At 40.3% G+C, this 16,853-nt stretch overlaps 1 protein-coding gene across 4 annotated transcripts in view; it reads right to left on the reverse strand.

Moving 5' to 3' along the window:
* Positions 1–16,853, reverse strand: part of elmo1 (engulfment and cell motility 1 (ced-12 homolog, C. elegans)) — a 104,619-nt gene that overhangs the window by 42,196 nt on the left and 45,570 nt on the right. For 2 of the 4 annotated variants that reach the window (XM_070846124.1, XM_070846123.1), the window contains 9 exons: positions 15,171–15,270; positions 14,663–14,814; positions 14,429–14,507; positions 13,279–13,320; positions 12,896–12,946; positions 12,245–12,367; positions 10,954–11,082; positions 8,550–8,654; positions 6,536–6,644 (listed from right to left, as the gene is read on the reverse strand). In XM_070846124.1, the coding sequence (XP_070702225.1) occupies positions 6,536–6,644; positions 8,550–8,654; positions 10,954–11,082; positions 12,245–12,367; positions 12,896–12,946; positions 13,279–13,320; positions 14,429–14,507; positions 14,663–14,814; positions 15,171–15,270 (890 nt within the window). The remainder of the gene's footprint in view (positions 1–6,535; positions 6,645–8,549; positions 8,655–10,953; positions 11,083–12,244; positions 12,368–12,895; positions 12,947–13,278; positions 13,321–14,428; positions 14,508–14,662; positions 14,815–15,170; positions 15,271–16,853) is intronic. The other 2 variants (XM_070846126.1, XM_070846125.1) reach the window with 1 other exon arrangement.

Genomic DNA, 16,853 nt, shown 5'->3' on the forward strand with positions numbered 1-16,853 from the left:
TAATATCTGATGTAAATTCTCATCCCACTGATACTTCATTGGTGAAAGCAACTGCTTACAGATGGAGTGCACTTAAAATGATAAACAAGACAGGACACAAACATTTCATTTAAGGTAAATTTCATGCACTATAGTTCAGCATGTCATTCCTTCAAGTCTTTCAACTGCATATTAACTTTCATATTGATTACTCAATAATATCATGTCTGACAATAACTTGCCAGCATGTGAGAGAAATGTCTCTCTCAGTGGCTCAGAAATGTAATAAATCCTATTAAAGTCTATTAAGTTTGAAACCGTAACCCCCAAAGTGGATATTTTTAGACTGTAGTAATTATGCAGAACTACAGTTGCATGAGCTTGGATTCATGATGGGTTGCAGGTTTTCAAGGTGTAAAAAAAACAAACACCCAAATGTCCGTAGAAATGCCTACAAAAAATCCTGCAGAATCTATAGTCCTCCAGTATGATCATTACGATCTACACATTCACTACACTGAATTCACTGCTTCCATGACTCAAGCACAACTGTGTCACGTTTGCCTAGTCATGAATGTTTGATTGCACATGTTAGAGTGGAAAACATCTATGTATTTAGAGCCCAACTACAACTCCCATTAGGTTTAAAGTACATGCCTAAGAGTATGTGCCAAACATGTATAAGAGCTGTAGAAACAATAGTTGTGTCTTAAAATTAAAAGAAACAATGAATAATGGAAATTAATAATCTGCAATGTTTCAAATAGTAGATAAATATGTTACGTTTCAGAAAAACCTTCTGAATTAGATTATCAAGAATTAAACGTTCAAGATAACGTGATGCAATGTCATTTTAACAGACTTTTTCATATTTTTACTCTATAGAACTGAAACATTTTAGCATGTTTTTAAAACTTAGTACATCTGAGATGTGACATTTTCTGGTGCTATTTACTCTTCAGCCTCAATGCATGACTGCATGCTCAAACATGACATTTGATTTTGACCATGGCCATGAGTGTCAGCATGTGTGTGTTAAAACTACAGAACTCAGTAACACACCACTGACCAGTCCAAGCACATCACAGCGTTTCAATCTCACACTGGGGCATTTCTCAAGAGTGTGTGTATGTGTTAGCTTGTGCTGTTGTTTTCATCAGAGCACAGCAAGCAGCTCAGGGATGTCATTACAGTGGGAGTTGTCCAGTTAATGAGTTTGGATGACCCTGACTCACCTGCTGGGCGTGAGCACATTGCATACACACATACTTCACACAGTGTTTCTGGAGTGTTCTCTCAGCAAATATTGAGCGTTGGATTTTCTTCTAATGGAAGTTGATGGGACATATGAAGGGTCTTTGGAAAGACAGACAACAGAATTAATGGGAAATTTAGTTTTAATCTCAAGAAATGAAAGATGTCATTGGCATGTCAGTTCGATCTCGTTTGTTCTTTAATCATTAAACAAAAAGTAAGACACTTGCAAATTGATTCAAATACCATATACAGCACCTACATTAAGCTCACTCAGCTTGGATCGCAGACTGAAAATGCCTCACTCTTCTGATGATACAATTCTGTCTCAGCCAATGGCCATCGTTCTCTAATGCAACGCTCATAACTAAGAAACTAAAAAGGAAGATCTCACCCTTAATACTGTCCCTGAGAAGAGGGAAAAAAAATAAAAAATCAATAAATACACCTAAATAGAAAATCAATCCAAATATTCCTCATGATGTATTGCGTTGGTGTATTAAGACATACAATGGAGCTGTCTATGGTGCTGAACATGGCTTTTTGTTCTGACCTTGGCGGATGGCTCTCTAATGGAGGACAGTTACAAATATAAGGACATCATGTGACTATCAGTCTGGAACCTGCCCAGAGCTGCCTCCGAGTATGTGTGTGTGTGTGTGTGTGTGTGTGTGTGTGTGCGCGCGTGCGTGCGTGCTTTTACATACACAGGTCTGGTGTCTTTTTGAGTTTAATGTGTGTGTGTGTGTGTGTGTCTGGTAGCGTGTGTGTGTCCATGCTCAGACCTGCCATGGCTCACCACCCAGCTTTCCATCTCAGCAACGAGAAGCTACACCGTGAATCACCAAGAAGGGCCATTACTCACCATGCCTGGCCCTTTCTAAATAACTTCATAAATATTCCATGGGCCAGCTTAAACAGGAGAGACTGAAAAGTCATGGCTTGGCGCCTCAACAACTCAGATTCCATTAAGCCCCGTGTTCCAGCAGAAACATGGTGCGACAATTAATCTTTTAGGATCTGAGGCACAGCAACAACAAATGCAAGAGCGATAGAGAGAGAAACAGAAAGAGTAAGAATTAATGGAAGAAGATGAGAGAGAGGAGGAATCGAGAGAGATAGAGAGAGACAGAGAGAATGACACCTGGCTAGTGTTATGAATTATGTAGAATCTAGCAGCACTGACAGCTGATTCTACCAAACACGCTGCCTGACCTCCTTTCTCCAGACCACATCTGCATAGAAATAAAATCTCAACAACAACCAAAAGGGAGGATGTCATAACATCTCAAAGCGAGTAAAGCACTACATGGAAAAGTGGAATGGAAGAAAATCTGTTGCACCGAGCCAACTGTCACGGCAGACTTTTGTGTGGCCTCTCTGTTATTTATTTCAAAAATGGTGAGACTCTACTTGCTTGTATATTGGTGTCAATTTCGTCAAAATTCATGAGCTAGAAAACCAGAGCATGAAAGCATGAGAAACGATTACAAGTCTGAGAGGGACAGATGTTCTTCAGACCCAAAAAGAGAGGAAAAAAAAAAAAAAGACAGAGCATGAAAGAAAAAGCGAGAAAAATTAAGCTACAAAGAGAGCTTGAGGAGGCGAGCAGGGAAGAAAGGCAACTTCAGCAGCCACCGGCAAATCCAGAATTGCTCTGTGTTTCATCCCCGTGAGAAAACAAGACAAGAGTGTCTGGCCTATGCCAGAGCCATACAGGCATTTCACACAGACAGAGAGAGCAAATGAGCCACTAAGACGTCACCGCTGTCACCATTAATCCACTGTCTCTTTCTTCAGCCTTTATCCACAAAGTGATGCGGAGGAAAAAAATGGAATATTTAAATAAAAGAACTTTTTTTCTGCACCAGGGGTTTGGACTACTTTTATAGAAACTGTCTCTGAAAGACAGCCATGACTTTTTAATGGAGAATTACAGAGTGCTTGTGTTCTAGTTTGCTTTAATGAAGTGTCCACCAGCAGCTTTGCGTCACAGATTTGCTCTGCGCTATGAAACATTTAATAGGTACAGCTACTTTGAAGTCACCCATCTCTTGCATTGGTTTGCAGCGCTTAGGCTTAGGAATGTTTACAAGAGAATATCAACAAATTGACATTTTGACTTGATGATGTTGCTGGAAGTCAGAGGATCACCAAAGTCATTACAAGTCGTCCTGAGAGGGGCATAAAGGTCTGAATCAAATTTCATGACAATTCATCCAATAGGCTATTTTCACAAAAAACATTTGGCATGTCTCAGTAGGAAAAACACTGCAGTAAATGATAAAATCAACAAAAGGATGAACTCCGTTCATTGTGAACATGCTGGCTTGCTGTTACATTGCCATCGTCAGACACGTGAATACAGCAGAGCCATTGCTAATGTTATTAGTAAAACCTGAGCTTTTCCTACTATGAATAGTAGGAAATGTCAAAATGGCTCCTGTGAAAAAGGCCTGTGCCTTTCAAGATTTTTCACTAAAATACACAAATGTCAGCCTCGTGCTGGTGCAGAGGAAAAGCGAAACACCAATGTCAGGAGGCTTCATCCCCTGGGGTCCATGGATATCGACTAAAAATGCCTTCCCTAGAGCCCTTCCAGTCTGACTAAAAATTATTTCAGGGTGCTCCATATATGTACATATACAACAGGAAATAGATTACTGCTTGAAATGTCATTGCTGCTCTTCAAGTTATTGGTGAAATAAAATGCACCACGTTTTCTAATATTATTCTGGCTCAAACTGATTAGAGACACAGGCACACCCTCCAACATCCTCATTAGTGTCAGGTATTTCATTGTTTCTCTGTTGAAAGGTCAACTGAATGATGGCAGAGCTGAGACTCATTTTTCCCCTGCTTTCCTCTGGGAAAACATACGCTCATGCCCCTACATTACACACACACACTTAGAGTTCTTCTAATGACCCGCCATTACTCACTAAGCGTTTATAACATCTGGCTGGCCCGTGTTATGTTCATCCTACTCGTAGGTTTGTTAGTGCATGTTAATATATGCAGGGCTAATGGGGTGTGTATAAAAACACACTTCGCTCTCTACAAGAAAAGATGCAGTGCAGATCATGACGACTCTGGGACACACTGGCATCTTCCTATAAGGATAAGACACATATAAAACTCTGTGGGTGCGAGTCTGTGCAAATATTTACTGGAGTTGTGACAATGATGGATGGGAACATTAGGATTTGGAACGCAGTAAATATAAATATATCGAAATGTTGTCTTTCCTCTTCTGTCCCCAGTGACTACCTGCAAGGGATTTGTTTTGCTTTATTCCCTTTGCATATAATTGTTAACTCTGTGCCCATAGATGACCTACTTGTGTATATGGTAATCATGTCATGTCTGAGCCAGGTGTATGTGCTGTTATTATGGCAGCAGACAGCATCTCACACAGATAAGTCATTCTCTGCAGGTCATAGATTCACCTTTCCAATTCTTATCTGTCCACCCATTTTACACACATACACAAAAAAACTCTCTATACCACATCTTAAATATTCATGGTGGATTCAGTCTCCCAGGCTAACAGCCTCAGTAAAGGGGACAATATACAGCCACTGGGAATAAAAAGGCCCAGAACAAGGTCACTGCAACTCCAGCACACAGTCCTGCAGGGACTTGACACAATCTTTATGCAGTATGTAACAACAATAACAACTGCAACGTTGTTATTATTATTGTTATCATTATTATCATCATCATCATTATTATGATGCGTGCTATTTGCTAACAACAAATGTTAACTTTAACATTAAAATCACAACATGTTGGGGCAGAATTTGTAACAGGTTGCGTATTGTGTGCATCTTTTGAGTAAGTTATATGAAATCCTGCACTCACTCCAGCTCTGTTTGTATTTGAACAAGTAAGTCTCTCAGAAACAAAGTCTTATTCTTAATGATGGCCTGGCATTCATGCAAGAGATTTAGCTCTGTTGCATAAGCCTTCAAACCTCATGGTTAGAAAAGCCTTGAAGATAAAGATGTTTCCCTATTTAGGGACAAGTCTGGTGGCTTAATCTGCATTTTAATATGAATGAGGTCAAAGTGATATGTCTAAGAGAGATTAAAGGGAAGCAATTCCAGCCTGCTAAGAGGGAAGATCAAAAGGGCATGTCCTTTGGAGCACATTTTGGATAAAAACTAATGAGTCACTGTGTAAAAATAAAGCCCCGAGACACACTGTGTAGACAAAAAAGCAGATGCACATAAACACACAGAATTAGGAGCCACCAGATCACTAAAATAAGGAAAACTAAAAGCTCAGTATGTATGTTCACATGTCACATAGCGGCACAGGTGACGTGATCTGTTCTGTGCACCTGTCCCCTTAGCTGGAATAAAACCCTCCACTCACTCACCCCATGATGGGTAACTATGTTTGTGTAATAAAGTAGTGGAGACGACACCTTTCTGGTTAAAATAAAATATCTAAATGCATCTGCCTTTGCTGACTGCCAATGTCTCTGCTCAGAATTTGATGAAGACTGGGAGGAAGGTGGAGACATTTTGCACTGGAGCAGAGTCTGGCAGAGATAAGAGCATATTAAAAAACAGGAAAATTACAATATGCTAGGAAATGTTAAGAAAAAACAAAACATTTATGCGTATTCTGGCTGTTTTATCAGCAATGTTAGGGACAAATGAGAGAATTTGGGTGAAATGTATTTTTAAAGACAGAGATACAGGAGTGCACACTATTCTGTCATGAAAACAACATCTGATGTCATTGCTACAAATTGCACATGAAGTAAAGAACCCTGCAATGCAGCCATGTCTAAATCCTCTATGAAAAAAAGACAGGAGCAGATGAAAAGGGCACATCAGTTTAAAACTGAGCTAAGAATGCCGTCTCCCTCTACAGGGAGCAGCAGGGGTCAGTCTGGAGCGGAACTGAGACCAACTCACCCATTTAAACAAGTAAAGACAAATGAAAAGGGCACATCAATTTGGAGTGGACGTGGGCACAGCATCTCTTTCTCTGCACAGTGTGCCTCCCAAAGGCGGTATATTAGGCTGAAAGGGGCTCAATGGGGGCGAGGTGCATCACTAAATAATGAACTCCCAGCAGCACAGTCACTGAGCATAATGGCTGCTTTCATTGTAATGGGGAGGGAATGTGTGAACTTATAAGTATGTGTATGTTTGTATTTTTTGTATATGCATCTCTATGGGTAAATCAGTCCCGCAGTCTACTGTCTTAATGCTCATTCTGAAGATATTGTGAGCAAAACAACTAAAGTGAGATAATAAAGAACTGGTTCCTGATGTAGACTTACGGAGCTCGCCCACTTTCAGAATCTCACAGAGCATCTTGGTGAGCTCGATGCTGCTGCGGCCAAATGGACACTCGTGCTTATCTTCTCGGCTGCTGTTCTCCAGGACGATCTAGGAACACAGACAATCAAATAAGCCAGACAAGAAACACAAGGACCACGTCTCCTCATGACTCATTGGTTATAAGTCTGACATTTGGGTTAGCTCATTCTTGTGCCCTGTAAGCCCCAATATTCCTGGAATTTAGATAAAATGAATAAAAACAGCAGAAATCTGGATCCAAATGCAGATTAAAGCCTTTATGTGAAATGTTTCAGCAATATTGCATTGTGTTGCTTCCATCACTGTCAGTGTCAATGACACTGTGGATGCATTGCTGTCTAAAATGTACAGAGGGGCAAAAAAGTATTTAGTCAGCCACCAATTGTGCAAGTTCTCCCACTTAAACAGATGAGAGAGGCCTGTAATTTTCATCATAGGTACACTTCAACTATGAGAGACAGAATGGGAAAACCTCCTTCCATCAGCAAGGGCATTGAAGATGAAACGTGGCTGGGTCTTTCAGCATGACAATGATCCCAAACACACCGGCCGGGCAACGAAGGAGTGGCTTCATAAGAAGCATTTCAAGGTCCTGGAATGGCCTAGCCAGTCTCCAGATCTCAACGCCATAGAAAGTCTTTGGAGGGAGCAACAGCCCCAAAACATCACTGCTCTAGAGGAGATCTGCATGGAGGAATGGGCCAAAATACCAGCAACAGTGTGTGAAAACCTTGTGAAGACTTACAGAAAACGTTTGACCTCTGTCATTGCCAACAAAGGGTATATAACAAAGTATTGAGATGAACTTTTGTTATTGACCAAATACTTATTTTCCACCATAATTTGCAAATAAATTCTTTAAAAATCAGACAATGTGATTTTCTGGATTTTTTTTTCTCTCATTTTGTCTTTCATAGTTGAAGTGTACCTATGATGAAAATTACAGGCCTCTCTCATCTTTTTAAGTGGGAGAACTTACACAATTGGTGGCTGACTAAATACTTTTTTGCCCCACTGTATCTTTTTGTGAAACTACAAACAGGAGTTGCCAGAAACAGAAATTTTAAATCTAATCATTTTATCAATCATCAATAGTATTTTATAGCATTGGCAGAGTTCTGTGTGATTATAAGTATATGTAAAATATATTTGCATTCATTTAAAGTAAGTGTCATGCTGGCTTGTCATGCTGACGGTCAATTTCCCATAAACACTTCCATTATAGCTGAAACTATTAGTCATTGTTTGACCTTATTGGACCCTCTAAAGTGTTTGCTTGGAAGCCAAAAAACATAATGAACTCTCAACAGAAAGACTTGCTCTGATTATGAGGATGGTGGCAGTGCGCCATCAATGAGGCCATCAAGGTCCCACTTATTTTACTTAGTGACAGTTTCATTTGGGAAATTGGGGGCTGTGTTTTCTCCCTCTGACTGATAAGAGCTGAGTTGGCACATCTCTTTTCACACATTCAAGCCCAGAGGCTATGAAAGTTACACACTAACATATACACACACACACACACAATTAGAGGGCTGGACGGCTGCCATTAACTGGTTCAAACTAACCTGAACCAGAAACCAACCACCAAACCCGTGAATACCATACAATTGCAGACAATTAATGAGTCCTAATCAGGAATATAAAAATCACACTGACTGTCATGCAAAAGCGAAAAAATGCACAAAATCATTACGCTATTGTTCAGTAATGACACTGAAAGGAAGTGAATTATTTCTGTTGTCTGGGTAGAGCAACTTCATGAAATGTAGTTTTAGCTGAAAGACAATTTGGGAAAGAGCCAGACATTACAAAAGAGTGAATGAGCTGGAGGGAGGAAGGTTTGATAGAAAGCGGAGGTGAGGAGGTGAAACATAACACCATAAAAATCATTCAGCCAACACACACCAAGTGTGTGTGGTAGTGTCTCTACATGGGGTATCACTACATATGAATGTGTATGTGCATGCTTACCCTGATGTAGGCGTCCTGGTGGTTCCTGGCAAAATACAACATGTTATCCAGAGCCAGCATGCCTGGAGGAATCTGGGTGAAATCCACAGCAGGATTCACATGGTTCTGAGAGACAGAAGGGGAGGGCGAGACATACTTAAAAACATACTACAAAAATCTCTTTTTAACCTTTATTCTTTTCAGTATTATACACTGAATGTGTTCAGTTTTTCCAGGCACAAAGCAGCAGTCAGGCAATCACACTGGGAGTTATACAGTTTTCTACAGGTAGAACCCAATTGCTCAGAGTAAAATGCTAACTGGAAAATTATGTTTTCAGGAGCTTTAAAGCAACAAACTACCACCTTCTCATTCTTCATTTCATGGTGTCCTTGCTTGTTTTTTGGTTGTCCTCTGGGTTTTTAATCCTTTTCAGCAGTTGACTCTGGATGTCAAAATGTCCTTGAACAGACCTCTAAGGAGGTTTTTCTAATGCCATCCCTGCTTGAAGTGCAATGATGAAGTAACTGGCTTTCTAAAATGCGAACAAATTATTTACTGTGATGGATTATCTATCAGAAAACCATAGAATGTATATGCACCAAAAACAAACGAACAAACAAGTAAAAAAACACATTATGTTTTGCAAAGCTGTCAAGTACACAATTTTAAGTTTGGATTAAACAAACAATTGCCAAAATTTGAAAAGATAAAATAAAAAAACTAACAAAAAAAAGGTGCAAGCTTGCCTCTCTAGCCTCCACGCTACCACCTCCCTTAACATCTAAATATTGTATGAGATATGCAGATATATGCTGCCCTTGCTGTCACAGTCTATCATACTTAATTCCTCCCAGATACTGCAGAGAATTCAGTCGACTAACGATTAAATCCACAGATACACGTTGCAAACACATCACTCTGAAGCTCATCTACAGTGAGACAGGATGTTTAAGAGGAAAGCAACAGGAAGAGGAGGAAGGAAAGCAGGTGATGAAAGAGACATTGAGATCTGGCTCATCACTTTTGTAATTCTGTCTGACAACAAGCAGACTTATAGGCTTAAAACAGTCACCCAGGCAAAATACCCTCATATGGATATGTGGAAGATATTTCCAGCATATGCAACAAACCCTTCTTAAAGTACCTGAAGGCATTAGACAGTAAACAAATTATCTCAGCAGAGATAAGGTCTATCTAGAGAAATAAGGCTTGTGTATGTGTATGTGTATGTGTGTATACAGTATGTTTGTGTGTCTCCAAGCTGTCTAGCGTGGAAAACAGACTAAAGGATTTTAGGGTGGGTTTTCTCTACACTAGTGGAGACAAGGCTGTCCAATCGTCCTTATCTTTTCTGAGCACACTGCAGTGGGAGTGTGGCTGGGAAGAGCCCCGAAACAGCTCTGGGCTTATACCAAGCCACAGTGGGTTTAGTTCAACTTCTTATGCTATACTTAGACCACTGCATACAACACAGTGGCGCGCGCACACAAACACACACACACACACACACACACATTACATCATGCATAGTTGGAAGATGAGAGAATGACAAAGAAGGTAGTAAACAAAATACATATTGGAGAGAATGTGAGTGAGAGACAATTAAAAAGTCATATGGAGGAAATATAATATAAAAGTAAACACACTTCATAACCAGTGATGTAAAATACATTTACATTACAAGTTTTATACTTTTTGAGGTGCTCTTCTTATCCACTATAATATATCTTTACTTTTCAGATTGAGAATCTGCACACAAAATAAAAAAAACATATTTTACAATGTATTGTTATAATTAAACCAGTGATTCCAAATGTGTCATATGATTCACAAGTTGTTAGAAATAACACCATAGAGAGATACCCCCTTATAACCTCTCAGACGGGTTCAGTAAAATAACCGGTCGAGGCATCTCACAAACCCTCTGATTTATCTTTATCGTGCATAAAGTACTGAACCCTAGCTCTACTTCGAGCAGCTACAACAGCACAATGCATTATGCATCAGTGTTATCAATCTAATAATGTCATATACATGAAAATATCAGTCACAGCCATTTCACTGCTGTTCTTCAAGTACTTTTACTTCTTCTAATTTAGGTATACTTTGCTGGCAAAACTTGACTGCTGATGACATCTTTACTTATTAAATTGTTGTATTACAGCAGAAGGCTTAGGCTATGTAAAGGATCTGAATACTCCTTCCACTGCTGCTCAAACACAGTTTCTTTGTAGCGCTGTGACAGATACACACACCATCATGTCTAATTAACAGCCAACCCTTGTGGATAGACTGGTTTGTGTTTTGCTTTCTGATCTCAGTCTTGAGTCTTGTGTGCATGTCTGTGTGTGCATGCATGTGTGTGAAGCTGCCACAGAATAATTGTATTTCTGAGGCCTTGCGAAACACATGCCAAACTTACAATGAAGCCGAGCTTCTTGTAGTCACGAGTGTACATGGACTTGCGTTTCTCGATGCTCCCACTGTTGTTGGGCTCACACTCCACGTCAAAGGCAATTCTCCGTAGCTCAAAGATGATGTCTCTCTGAGCCTGCACATGGAGAGAAGAATATTAAAGTGCTGCTCATAAATCCATCCATCTTTTCTTCCATTCACCATTTTATAACTTAGGAACGCATCAGTATCGTCTCTGCTGTCTGGGGTCTTGCAGTGCCCAAGGCAATCTGGCCAACAGCCATGTATCTCTGCTGTTTTCATTACTTAGCCAACCTATAATAACTGTTTTTTTTAATCTGGCCGGATCAGACCCAAACTGCCCACAAGATGCTGAATAAAAGATTAATGACTGATTACTCTGGGCAGCTACATCTTGCTCAGCTGTCCTAATGGAGAATTCCTCTATGCCATGTACCTCTTTTTTTTCTTGACAAGGTTTTCTTGGGGTTTCTTCTTGGCACACCTGCACAATCTGAGGTTACGTGTGCAATGTAGGCTACTTGCTAACGTCTCATTTCAAAAGGCATGACTGGTGATATTCTATATTTTTCTTACTGGTAACAAATCCCACAAAAAGACTATACCTAATTATGAATTAATCCTGCAAACAAGTGTTGTCTGTGTATCCAAAGAGTATTCCTATGTGCCATAGAGCTACATTGTTGGCCAAAAGCCACACCATTGTGACGTGTTCCTTCATTATGATAAATATTGGCACTGTGGTTTACTTTGAGTCAATCCCACATTCACTGCCCTGCTGTTGGAAATTCCCAGTACAGCAGAAAATGCTAATCAATCAAAACCAGTTCCCAACAAATACACACTTTCCTCCTATTGGGTGATGTTTGCACAAAATAAAAAAAGCTGTTTTAGGAAATGACTCAGGTATCAAACTATATATTTGTGCAATATATCACACAAGCACAGGAAGTCAGAAAGTATTAAAAGATGGACGGACTAAAGTATTGTTACCACTCCACTTTCAAACAAGCTACATGGAGAAAACAATTACATACTTTCTTTTCTTCTTTTGTAATTCGTAACACATTACATATGTTTTAAGTTTCTTTAGGTTGTGAAGTTCTTTGAATAGCTTGTACATTTACTGAAATACAAACTCAACTGAAATACCACTACTGACTCTTTCAAATCTGTTTATCATTTGTATTAAATTGCTTTAAATTACATTTTATTTTTGACATCTACCCATTTGGTTATCCCTTCATCCACAAATCTCTCCATTCACAGTCCCCCACCTGGTCCTGGGGATCCATCTTGGTCATCATACGGTCCTCCAGCAGGTTGAATGTGAGCACCTGCAGCACATACAGCTGGTGGGCCATCTCATCGTTAATGGGCGTAGGGCTCCGGATGACGTTCTATACAGTGTGGAGGACATACAGGAGGAGGGAAAGGAGGGAGAGGATGGGGGTGGTAGAGGACAAGGGGGAGAGTAAAATGGAGAAGGGAGTGGAAGTGTTAGATGTGGAGAAGGTGAAAGAGAGAAGACGCGTATTGGGGTCAGAAAGACAAGACAGATTTTGGAGGGACTCGAGATACAGAGAATATAAATGGAGAATAAGAGGATTTGGAAGTGAGTGACGAAGATTAGAAAGCATAAGTCAGATGAGGGAACAGTAGAGAGAGAAATTAGATTCAACACAAAAAAAGAGGATGAAAGAGAGAAAGGGGAACAGGTGTGAGAAAATAAGTGCAGAAGATAATAACCAACGACATGAGCCAGAGAACAGTAGAAGTGGCAGGTGTCACTTTCCTGTCTGATATGACTCTGGTGCAGAGACTGGAGTCTGAACAGAAATAAAGAGATACAAAGACAGACAGAGGAGATGCAGAGACAGAGGGATACATTGGAGAGGTAAAGAGGAGAAGGGCATGGATAGACTTACACTGAGAATGATGGAGCGCAGCTGTTTCTGGGCAAGAATATGGGCCATCTCCTATAGAGGGGGAAAGGAAAGGAAGGAGAAATAGAGAAAGATAGAATTTGGGAAGAGCAGAGAGAGGGGGGTGGGGGGAGAGAGAGGATGAGACACAATAAAACAACAAAATAAATCTTTTTTTAGGTTTTTCTATGTTATAATGATGAATGAATGCAGGCAAAATAAACAAAAACTGCCACGGCACACTGCATAGTAAGCAGTGACAGGCCGTGAAAAACTAAGAAAGCCATCCCAAAAAAGAACTTAATCTTAAAAAGGGATACTAAATGCACTAACTGATGTCTTCTACAGTGCAAACTACAAAGTGTGCTAATCAAGGGTGCACTTACTGTCAGGGGACAATTTAGGATGTCCACAATGTGCTCATCAAACTACCATATCGTGTGCAGTGAGGAGACAAAGTCAGAGACAGAGAGGGTGAGTGAGTGAATGTAGAAAAAAAAGTCTGAGAGGAGGTCAAAAAAAAAAAAATCATTTTCTGTCAGTGGTGCAGCTCGTGGAGGGAGAGGGGGGAGGCAACGGAGTCAGCAGAATGGTGAGAGACGAGGGGATCATAATAATAGCTTTACTGATGGTTGAGCCCTTACCACACTCACAGTGCATCTCACACTGCATCTCACACACACACACAGAGCACAAACTGAGAACCAAAATAGTTTTAGCTCCTCGCATGTTTTAAAATGTGTCATCTGCGTATAAAAGAACCTGACATGATGAACAGGTGCAGTCCCATAATATCACATTATAAAACTGGCTCTCTGTAGAGGCGTCTCCTATAAACTTATATTACCACACTTGCCAGCACCTTTGCAAAATGAGAAATTATTCACTTATGATCTAAAACAACCCAATAAAGTGTAAAATTGCTGCCAGCCAACCACATGAATCTGGTCTGAGCAGACCTATGGCCTCAGTAAAAGATACACTGCAACATCCGAGTGTGCTACAGTCTGTATGCAGTTGTGCTGTGAAGCTTATTTCCACATAGCGTGTCTTCAACTTTGTATGCTGCATAGGAGAAAAGCTGTGGGTTAGCATCATTCATTATTAATGTCACAGCATATCGCTGGACCCTATGGTGCTGATACAAGGGATCATGTGATTAGCTACGGGGCAAAGCTTGACATAGGTGAGAGAGACAGAGAGAGAGACAGATAAATGGATAAATGAGAGCATGTTTGAGGAAAAACATCACTTCTGCAGAGGGGAATGGAGAGACAGATGAGATAGGGGAATGAGGGGGCTTGTTGGGCTTTTACGCTTGCTTCAATCAATACTGCTCTACTGGATTTTACTATTACACTATACTAAACACATATAAACACATGACAATTCAAAGACACAAACATACACAGAATGTACACTGTTTCACTACAAAAATGCTGATGTGTCATTTAAAGATAACTGCATAGTGAAAATGTACAGTACCGTAAACACAGTACAGTGTGAGAGTGCTGTGTGTGCACACTGCAGCCTCACCTGTCTCTTTTCCTCAGGAGCTTTAAGGAAGAGAGCATTGATGACAGCAATAGTGTAGGTCTGAATGTCTTGATCAGTCCTGGAATTAGAAAATGGCCCAAACAGTAATATTAACTTGATGATGGTTCATTATCTTCTACCCATGTGGGTTTAATTAGATTTACCAGGGTGTAAGAGACACAAAATAGATCAACATTATTAATGTTTGTGCCTACAGTCTACGGATCCACTTACCCCTGAAGATGAGGGATGAGTTGTCCAATGGTGATCTCTTGCGCCACCTTGTGGTAAAGATCCTGACTGTTGAGCACCATCGACTCCAGGATGGCCAGGGACCGCTGCAGCACTGCTGTGTCCATAGCAGACTTGTTCACATAGCTGGCAATCTGCAGAGAGGACATAGCAGGAGAGATGGTGGAATCTGCAGAAAACACTAAATGATTTATGAGATACAATGTTTTACAGACATAGAGGTGCTAAAAGTTGAAGGACGACAGCTATAAAAAAATATATAAAAAAACATAGCACCTGGAAATAGAATAACATACTTACACATGCTGTAATTTAACCGGACTACTTATATTTTAGGAGATAACATTTCTACATTGATACTGTAAAAAAAAATACTAAGCCACCTTGTATTCACAGAGGTTCTCCAAGTTACTATGGGAATGTTAAATCAAAACTTTGCGAGTCCCATTTAAATCCTCGCTCTGGTGGATGAGACATTTTTTGGGCTGACCTTCTTGATGAAAGCCACAGAGAAAGTGTCCCATGAGACGATGCCGTGGTCCATCAGCTCCACGAAGGCCGTCAGAGTGAAGGACAGCAGGTCACCAAAACTGCATACCAACACACAAACACACAGACACACAAGACCATAGAAAACTTCTCTCCAGCAGATGGCTTGGACCAGTGTATCGCTGCAAAGCCCAGATGGCTTGAAACATAACAAGGAACGAGCGGTCAGCAGAGACAGAGACAGGGGTGACAGAGAGGAGGAGAAGGGACAGAAGAACACAAGTTCAGTGCTGCAACCAGGCTTGCTTAAGAAAGACAGAAAAACAGAGACAAGGAGAGAAATGCGACAGTGGTTTGCGATGCAGTGCAGACAGACTGGCCTTCAAGAAACAGCAGGGACCGTCAGAAGGCCAGCTGGAGCCGGGCAGCACAGTGCAGCGTTCGATCAGGACCAGAAAGCTCCATAATAGAATGAAGTCATGCAGTTACACAAATATCAGGAGAAATGAATCACTCTGCAAGAGTCACAGGAGGCCAAAGCAGGGAACACATTTAACAGCTGTTATCCAAGATACATTACTGCTGCAAGCAGTTGATGAGAAATGTAATCATAATCAAGTACAGAAGATATAACAGGCACATTACTCATGGTGGAATAGACAGTTTAGAGGTATTTCTGCTATTTTGTGTAACAAAACTGTTTAGTAAGCTTTAAGCTGTCAGTGTTTCAATAGAGTTTACAATACTGACCTCTACTGTTCAAAAGTGGAACTGCAAAACCACCCTGCACTGAGGCTTTTCTTTTTTCATCCTCTATGCACCATTTAGAGTATTACCTTTGTGCTTGTATCAAGGTAGCATGAACATATACACACCTATGGTTGCATCTTGAAATCTAAACTAAAAAGAGCTGAAAAGCTGTAAAACATGTTTTGAACACAATAGAGTGTCATTACCATCAAGTCCAGCAAAGAAAAACCAAAATGATAAGAAATTGATGATATAGCCTTTCAGGAAAGAAATAATCCTACATGGACAGTGGATCAACAGAGAGCATCATGGGTCAGTGTTGCTGCGTGGTAGGTGATTAGTCACAGTAACAGTCAAATGGACAATTAGTAACTCACAGCTGAAGGACGAAAGGGTTTTTGCAGATGGTTACTGGGCATTTAGATGACATACTGTAGTTAACTACGCAAAGCTCCATGAAGTCGTCGAATACTGACAGAAGATAGAATATTTTTAATTATTGGAAGACCCTGTTGATGGATGGATGATGTGTATGTGATGGCAGAGGCTACTGGCTAATAATGTTGAAGAGAAAGTAAGAAAAGTAGCTGAATCACTGGCTCACAGCGAGCCAACAGACAATCCCTCACCCTGAGCAGCACCATTTGAAAAGAACACCAAGATTTAATTCAAGGTAAGCACTGGCTTGTGCTGGAAGTAGTAATATATGTAATTGTGCTAAACATTTACTTGCAAATATCCATTGGTTTTAATAGACATTTCACTTAATTGGGTTTTTAGAAATAAATCTTGGCCTTCTTTCAGTCTGTGTTGAAAAATTAGTAAGATGTTTGAGTCTGTTGCCCAAAACCACATGCAAAAGATTAAAGTGCGATACTGATTTCAAAATGGAAGCCTGTGAGTGCCTGTGTTATACATATATATAATTTCCCAT

Source organism: Pempheris klunzingeri, chromosome 16, assembly GCF_042242105.1.
Source record: "Pempheris klunzingeri isolate RE-2024b chromosome 16, fPemKlu1.hap1, whole genome shotgun sequence".
NCBI lineage: Eukaryota > Metazoa > Chordata > Actinopteri > Acropomatiformes > Pempheridae > Pempheris > Pempheris klunzingeri.